This window comes from Mandrillus leucophaeus, unplaced genomic scaffold (assembly GCF_000951045.1).
Source record: "Mandrillus leucophaeus isolate KB7577 unplaced genomic scaffold, Mleu.le_1.0 Scaffold118, whole genome shotgun sequence".
In the NCBI taxonomy this organism is placed as follows: Eukaryota; Metazoa; Chordata; class Mammalia; order Primates; family Cercopithecidae; genus Mandrillus; species Mandrillus leucophaeus.
The window spans coordinates 2,393,788-2,402,778 of NW_012100098.1; the positions used below are offsets into that span (position 1 = coordinate 2,393,788).

The window sequence follows — 8,991 nt, forward strand, 5'->3', positions numbered from 1 at the left end:
AAAAAAAAAAAAAAAAAGAAAAAAAGAAAAGTGGCTGATTGGTTAACATCAGGCTACTTCAGGCTACTATTTTTGTGTGAGGAGTAAAGCAGAGGGAACTTCATTATCATGCTGTTTGAAGATTTAAACTGTCCTGTTTGGGACATTAGGTGTTCTGTCTCTCCTGATTTCTTAGAAGATAAGATAGCTTAGTTTAGGTTTCACAATGTAGTACTTAAGATGGATGACTCCATTTTTATTTTTAGTCTGCTTTGTTGGGGCCTAGTATAGGAGTTTAGTGGCCTCCTATAGTTTTTATTTAACAAAACAAAAGTATACATCATATCAGTGAATATTTGCTAAGAACAGGAAAGAGAAGTTTTCCTTTCAAATAGCTTACGGTTCATTGAAATTAATTAATCCAGGCACAGTGGCTCATGTCTGTGATCCCAACACTTTGGGAGAAGAGGTGGGAGGATTACTTGAGGCTTGGAGTTTGAGACCACTCTGGGCAACATAGCAAGACCTCCATTTCTACAAAAAATAATAAAAAATAAATTTAAAAAAAATGAACTAAATGCATAAAGCAATCAGAAAATATAATAAAATGTTAAATTATACATTGGCAACAGCTACTTAGAATCTACCAGAATGGGTTTGGGTTTTCCTTATCTAAACTCACCTCTAAGGAAGAGCAGACTTGGATTTCCAAAACCGTTTCTTTCTGGATGCACTTGTTTTTGTTTTGGTATAAATAGGGACCTAGAATTGTATTTCCAGTGACCTTTAGCCTCTATCTCTAGGAATGTGGAACTGAATGGTACTTTTGCTCCCACAGCAGACTAAAAGAAATGCAGTGTAGCAAGATTATGAATAATTGAAATATGTTTGGGGTTTATAGATCTTAAACTCTCTGATGAGGAAATATAGTCTTGTGTATTTGGTTTGGCTGTACTGTTTTGAGTTAGTTTTAGGGGTAACTTTGAGAATCAGTTTGAGAATTCTAGCCCCAGATAACAGTCCTTTGCTTAGTCATGGGTTAGGTGTAATGCCACATGATCCTGAGAAGACTAGAAATGGTTGCTGTTTATTAACCTTGGTTGGTAGTGATACTTGAGAAGAAAAAATAGCCACCCTACATTCATAAAGGTTGAACTGTTGCTGTGTTTCAAAATCCTATTTGCCTTGATATCTGGTAATCTTTACTAATCTTTTAAAGAATCATCAGATGTGATGTATTTGAGAATGATAAGACAGTAAAGGCTTCCAAATGCTAACACTGTGTTGAGTTTTGTGGTGTTTTACTTTATTTTCTATACTTTTTGTTATGAGAGCACTGGTAACTTCCTGATCTTGAGAAATAAAATAACTAGAACAGAGTAATTTTTTAGAAAACTCTGTTTCTACAGTTGTAAATAGTCTCAAGGGAACAATATGTTTCACGTGGAAGAAAATTAATATGGACAGGAAGAAGGATTCCCTCAACATTCTCCACTCTTAACTCATATGAGCAAAGCCTAAGGAAAAGAAAGTGCCTTTTGTGTTTCTGGCCATTGAAATATTTTTTAACGATGAGAAAACTGTTTCATAGACTGGCCGCGGTGGCTCACGCCTGTAATCCCAGCACTTTGTGAGGCTGAGGTGGGCAGATTACCTGAGGTCAGGAGTTTGAGAACAGCATGGCTAACATGGTGAAACCCTGTCTCTACTGAAAATATAAAAATTAGCTGAGCGTAGTAGCAGATGCCTGTAATCCCAGCTACTCGGGAGGCTGAGGCAGGAGAATCACTTGAACCCAGGAGGCAGAGGCTGCAGTGAGCCGAGATGGTGTCACTGCACTCCAGCCTGGGTGACAGAGGGAGACTCTGTCTCAAAAAAAAGAAAAAGAAAAAAAGAAAACTGTTTCTTGAAAACTGGTTTGCATCAAGTCTTACTGGATTCAAATAATAACATATTATTGTTATTCAGATATCAACAGAAAGAAAAATTTTCTTCTCTTCCACCCCTCCTTTTTTTAGTGTTCATGCTAGTAAATTTGTATTATACCTGTGTGTGAAGTCAATAATCAGAACATTTGCTACTTGTTTTATTTTCCAGTAATAATTTATAATATTGTCTGTAAAATTCACAAGAGTGTAGTCAACTTTCTGTCAATAGTGTCTTTGCCTGAAGGTAATGACCCTGTAATCTGATGTATTGGGGAAAATGTGTGTATTGGTGAGGGATATAGGTACATATAAATAATTGCTTTTTCATCTGTGAATGGTTAAAAAGAAGCATTTTGGTCTCTTTATAAGCTTAATATTTAAATTATAGGTAAAGGTTTGAATGTATTCCATTTTGAACATGGGAAATGTTAACAAGAATCTCTGGGCTGGGTGAGGTGGCTCACACCTATAATCCTAGCACTTTGGGAGGCCGAGGTGGGCGGATCACTTGAGGTCAGGAGTTTGAGACCAGCCTGGCCAACATGGTGAAACCTTGTCTCTACTAAAAATATAAAAGTTAGCCCGGCGTGGTGGTATGTGCCTGTAGTCCCAGCTACTTGGGAGGCTGTGGCAGGAGAATCACTTGAACCCGGGAGGTGGAGGTTGCAGAGACCCGAGATCGTGCCACTGCACTCAAGCCTGGGAGACAGAGCAAGACTGTCTAAAAAAAAAAAAATTCGCTGGATTCCTGACTTCTAATCTTCTGGGGGGGATTTTTTTTTTTTGGATGGAGTCTCGCTCTGTCTCCTGGGCTTCAGTGCAGTGGCGTGATCTCGGCTTTCTGCAACCTCCACCTCCCGGGTTCAAGTGATTCTCCTGCCTCAGCCTCCTGAGTAGCTGGGACTACAGGCACACGCCACCACACCTGGCTAATTTTTGTATCTTTAGTAGAGATGGGGTTTTACCATGTTAGCCAGGCTGGTCTCAAACTCCTGACCTCAAGTAATCTGCCCGCCTTGACCTCCCAAAGTGCTGGGATTATAGGCGTGAGCCATACCATGCCTGGCCAAGGGAATCTTAATTGTTTCTTTTATTTCATGTGCCCTGTTCCTTTTCTTTTGTACCCAGAAGTACTCTGTGGCCTATGTATATTTTTTTTTTTTTTTAAAAACTTTACTGTGGAAAATTTCAAACATATACAAAGTAAACAGAATTATATGATGAACCCTCTTATACTCATCACCTTGCTTGAACAGTCATCAACATGTTACTACTCTTTTTATCTTTTTTTTTTTTTTCAGATTCAGTCTTGCTATGTCACCCAGGCTGAAGTGCAGTGGCACAATCTTGGCTCAAGCGATTCTCGTGCCTCAGCCTCCCACATAGCTGGGATTACAGGTGTGTGTCTCCACACCCAGCTAATTTTTGTATTTCTATTAATAGTACAGATGGGGTTTCACCATGTTGGCCAGGCTGGTCTTGAACTCCTGGCCTCAAGTGATCCACCTGCGTTGGCCTCCCAAAGTGGTGGAGTTACAGGCGTGAGCCACCACACCTAGCCCTCTTTTATTATTTTTACTTCTACCTATTCCCCATCTTCTATTCAATAAATTTTTTTTTTAGGTAAAATTCATTTACAGTGAGATGCAAAAATAAGCTGTTAGAGTTACAACTGTGTAGCAGACCTATCATAGTATAAAACATATTCATCTCCCTACAGAGTTCCCTTATATACCTTCCAAGTCATCCCCTGCCCCACCAGGAAACCATTGTTCTCTTCGACTCTGCCTGTTTTAGACTGTCATATAAACAGAACCATGCATCATGCATTCTTTGTGTCTGGCTTTTTTTGTTGAGCATTATATCTGTGAGATTCATCCATGTTGCATTCCTTTGTTTCACTGAGTAGTCCATTGTATGGATATACCATGGTTTGTACATCCGTTCTCTTACTCATGAACATTTAGTTTCTTTCCAGTTTTTTGTTTTTGTTTTTGTTTTTTTGAGACAGAATCTTGCTCTGTTGCCCAGGCTGGAGTGCAGTGCCACGATCTCGGCTCATTGCACCTCTTGCCCCCTGAGGTCAAGTGATTCTCCTGCCTCAGCCTCCCAAGTATCTGGGACTACAGGCCTGCACCACCACACCCAGCTAATTTTTGTATTTATGGTAGAGATGAGGTTTCACCATGTTGGCCAGGCTGTTCTCAAACTCCTGACCTCAGGTGATCCACCCACCTCAGCCTCCCGAAGTGCTGGGATTACAGGTGTGAGCCACTGCGCCTGGCCTAGTTTTTGCTTTTGTGCTGTGGACATTTATAACAAGTCTTGGGTGGACTTATGTTTTCATTTTTCTTGGATAAGTACCAATGGGTGGAACTGCTGGGGTCAATAGATGCCTGATTAATTTAATTTTTTTTAAATTAATTAATTTTTTTTTTTTTTGAGATGGAGTTTGGCTTTTGTTGCCCAGGCTGGAGTGCAATGGCACCATCTTGGCTCACCGCAACCTCCACCTCCCGGGTTCAAGCAATTCTTCTGCCTCAGCCTCCCGAGTAGCTGGGAATACAGGCACGTGCCACCACTCCTGGCTAATTTTGTATTTTTAATAGAGACACGGTTTCGCCATGTTGGTCAGCCGAGTCTCGAACTCCGGACCTTAGGTTATCTGCCCGCCTTGGCCTCCCAAAGTGCTGGGATTATAGGCATTAGCCACTGCGCCTGGCTGCATGTTTAATTTTATAAAAAATTGCCAAACCTTTTCCTAAAGTGTTTATGTTATTGTACATTCCTACTGACAAAGGATGAGAGTGTGGTTTTACATTCCTATGACAAAGGATGGATGTATGTCTTTGGTTTGCAAGTTTAGATAAACTGATAGATACAAAAAGCTTTTTCTTAGAGGAAATGGCTTGTAGGAACATCTCAATATTAGTTGTTATTCCACAGAATGTAAGATGACCTTGAAATATATACTTGTTATTGATTTGTCCTTTTCATGTGGCTTCTAAGGAATTGTAGAAGTTATTTTAGTCCTTATAGAAAATCAGCTGATATGGTTATACAGGTAGTATAGTTGTTGCCTTTCTGAGAACAAAGACATTACTAAGTGTCCTAGATTTATACATTTTAGAACTCTGTTTATAATTTCCAGAGTCCTTTTAGGAACCCCTGTCTATGATTCCTAGAAACATTCTCTTTCACACTTAGTGGTTTTAGCAGTGAATATCTGTCATCACCCACACTATTGTGGTCAGGGGGATATCACAGCAGGTAATCTAAATGGAATTGTTGGGGTGAAACTCCACCAAGGTGAGTAATGTTTATGGCTTTCCAAAGCATTGCAATTAAATTATTTACCAATAAAGCTGCCTTTGCACCGTTGCCAGATATTAACGTGAGTCATTTGTTTTATTTTAGTGATGTCCTCGCATTGCCCATTTTTAAGCAAGAAGAGTCAAGTTTGCCTCCTGATAATGAGAATAAAATCCTGCCTTTTCAATATGTGCTTTGTGCTGCTACCTCTCCAGCAGTGAAACTCCATGATGAAACCCTAACGTATCTCAATCAAGGTTAGATGCTTCCTCATTCATTAGTACTATTGCAGGCCTACAGTATTTATGATTTTTTTTTTTTTTTTGCAACGGAGTCGCCCAGGCTGGACTGCAGTGGCGCGATCTCGGCTCACTGCAAGCTCCGCCTCCTGGGTTCACACCATTCTCCTGCCTCAGCCTCCTGAGTAGCTGGGACCACAGGCATGTGCTTTTTTGTATTTTTAGTAGAGACGGGGTTTCACCGTGTTAGCCAGGATGGTCTGGATCTCCTGACCTCCTGATCCGCCCACCTTGGCCCCCCAAAGTGCTGGGATTACAGGCGTGAGCCACTGCACCCGGCCATTTATGATGTTTTATTAGGTACACTTATATGTAAAAACTTAGATCTTTCTGGTATGACCTATCAAACTAGAAGTCCTACTTCAGAGATTTGAGTTCTAATGTCATACTTGATATCTATTACTAGCTTCTTTTGCTTAGCTGTCCATTTTTAGTTCCCAGCTTCCTCTTCCTAATCATGTTCCCTAGACACTCCCATTGATTACTGTCTGAGAAGTATTACTCTACCTGGCTCTATTATTTACCAATTGTGTGGCCTTGGACAAGTTGCTAAAACTCTTTTAAGTTTCCATTTCTTTGTCTGTAAAATGGGATTGGTAATACCTTAGAAAGGTATATCAGTTAAATGAGATAATATGTGACAATACTTGGCACAGGGCTGAGCATCTAGTAAAGGCTTCTGGTTGTTGTTACTAATACTAATAATATTATTATACTATTGTATATTCAACCAACTGAATTTTATTCTTTCTGAATCTAGCAAAGTTAATTTGTGATGAATATAATATGTAATTACTTTTTCTTCTAGGACAGTCTTATGAAATTCGAATGCTAGACAATAGGAAACTTGGAGAACTTCCAGAAATTAATGGCAAATTGGTGAAGGTAAAACGAATAAATCATTCTTCTGTACAATTTTTTTTATTAATCCTTTTGTGATTTTAAATTTTTGTTTTTGTTGTTAATGTTCTTTTGCTTCCAAGGGCTTGATGGTATCTCTTGCCTGCCATAATTTGTTGGCAGAGTGGTAAGCTGATGTGTTATTTCTTTGGGGTCAGAGTAGGCCCCACTATTCACATGAATTTTTCAGAGCTTCAGAAATAGAATGCTTACCACTCCCTGTCCAGGGTAATCACCCCTGGCTCAGTGAAGTTCTTTTGGAGTAAAGTAACCTCCTTGAGATCTTTAGAGAAGCCTGAGTGTCTTTTTTGATACTTAGTCTTATAGCGAGGAAAACAGAAGCTACTTTGATGAAGAGCAGTTCTCTTAGTCTAGATTAACAGTCAGGATTTTGATAATTCACAGCACAATTGAAACAGGAGTTTTGTCAAAAGGTGGTGGGAGGAATTAACAGACACTACTACAAAGTAAAAGTAACAAAAGGAAAGTTGATGGAAATAGGCTCTGCCTACCCTCAGTGTTTACAGGTTGTATGGTGGGTTAGCAAGCAGGGCACTTGGTGTGTTTTTCATGTACATCTGAAGAACTAAGCCAGATAAGCCATGGCGTAACAGAAGAGGCATGCAGCAATGCTTCAGATGGGAGTCCTTTATGCCTACTTACCATCGGACTGAAGTTTAAGCCAAGTTTTAAATATGGTACCAGTTAACTATAAAGATTATATCTGAGAAATTGGCTGGGTACGGTGGCTTACGCCTGTAGTCCCAGCACTTTGGGAAGCTGAGGCGGGCGGATCACTTGAGGTTGGGAGTTTGAGACCAGCCTGACCAACATGGAGAAACCCTGTCTGTACAGAAAGTACAAAATTAGCCAGGCGTGGTGGCACATGCCTATAATCCCAGCTACTCAGGAGGCTGAAACAGGAGAATTCCTTGAACCCGGGAGGCGGAGGTTGCTGTGAACCGAGATGGTGCCATTGCACTCCAGCCTGGGCAACAAGAGCGAAATCCATTTCAAAAAAAAAATAAAAGATTATATCTGAGAAATTATAAAATTTTATCCTGAAATAGCACTTAGTATGGTATGGGTTTTAGAGTGAAGCAGATGTTAAGAAAAATAATTTTAGATTGTGTTTAGAAACCAACTGGCAGTGAGTCCTGCTAGTTTTTCTTTGTCAGCACTGATTTTCAAGAGGTCCTGTTATCGTCTGATTTTGTTGTATCCTTTTAGAGTATATTCCGTGTGGTGTTCCATGACAGAAGGCTACAGTACACTGAGCATCAGCAGCTAGAGGGTTGGAGGTGGAACCGACCTGGGGACAGAATTCTTGACATAGGTGAGTTAAGAGAATCTATTGCCTAGGAAATGCCTTTAGCTATGCACCAAGAGTTGGTTTTCTTTATTTGACATTTACCTTAATTCATATGCTTGTGAAGCTCAATTAGTATAAACCTTGAAAGTATTTATTAAGCATAAAAAATTTTAAGTAATACAGGTGAAAATGATACCAGAATTGAAGTTGAAAGTATAAACACTTTAGTTCCATAGCAACTATAGGATGATTTTGTTTTGTTTTTTAAGTTGTGGTAAAATATATGTTACATAAAAGTTATCATTTTAAGCATTGTTAAGTGGATAGTTCAGTAACATTAAGTACATTCAAATTATTGTGTAACCATCACTATCATTCATCTCCAGAACTTTTCTTATCTGCAAAACTGGATGTCTGTACCTGTTAAACAACTCCCCATTCTCCCTTCTTCACAGCCCCTGGTAACCACTATTCTCCTTTCTGTCTCTATGAATTAGACTACTAAGTACTGCATAAATGAAATCATACAGTATTCGTCCTTTTGTGACTGGCATTTTTCACTTAGCATAATGTTTTCAAGGTTCATGGTGTAGCATACGTTAGCATTTCCTTCCCATGTAAGGCTGAATAATATTCCATTGTGTGTATATACCACACTTTGTTTATTCATTCATCCCATGATAGGCACTTAATTTAATTCCATTTTTTGGCTATTGTGAATAACGCTGCTATGAACATGGATGTACAAATATGTGTTTGAGTCTCTGCTTTTAATTCTTTTGGATGTATATCCAGAAATGGAATTGCTGGGTCATATGGTAATTCTACCTTAAATTTTTTTTTTTAGAAACCACTATATTGTTTTCCACAGTGACTACACATTTTACATATCTACCAGCAGTACTCAAAGGTTCCAATTTCGGCTGGGCGTGGTGGCTCACGCCTGTAATCCCAGCACTTTGGGAAGCCAAGGCAGGCGGATCAGGAGGTCAGGAGATTGAGACCATCCTGGCTAACACGGTAAAACCCCATCTCTACTAAAAATACAAAAAAATTAGCTGGGCATGGTGGCGGGCACCTGTAGTCCCAGCTACTCAGGAGGCTGAGGCAGGAGAATGATGTGAACCCAGGAGGTGCAGCTTGCAGTGAGCTGAGACCACACCACTGCACTCCAGCCTGGGTGACAGAGCGAGGCTCTTGTCTCAAAAAAAAAAAAAAAAAGGTTCCAATTTCTTCAATCCTTGCCAACACTTGTTGCTTT

At 39.7% G+C, this 8,991-nt stretch overlaps 1 protein-coding gene across 1 annotated transcript in view; it reads left to right on the top strand.

Annotated features, from left to right (window-relative positions):
* TFCP2 (transcription factor CP2) overlaps positions 1-8,991 on the top strand; it is a 106,365-nt gene that overhangs the window by 65,085 nt on the left and 32,289 nt on the right. The window contains exons 2-4 of the mRNA XM_011965127.1: positions 5,325-5,476; positions 6,327-6,403; positions 7,649-7,754. Coding sequence (XP_011820517.1) covers positions 5,325-5,476; positions 6,327-6,403; positions 7,649-7,754 — 335 coding nt within the window. The remainder of the gene's footprint in view (positions 1-5,324; positions 5,477-6,326; positions 6,404-7,648; positions 7,755-8,991) is intronic.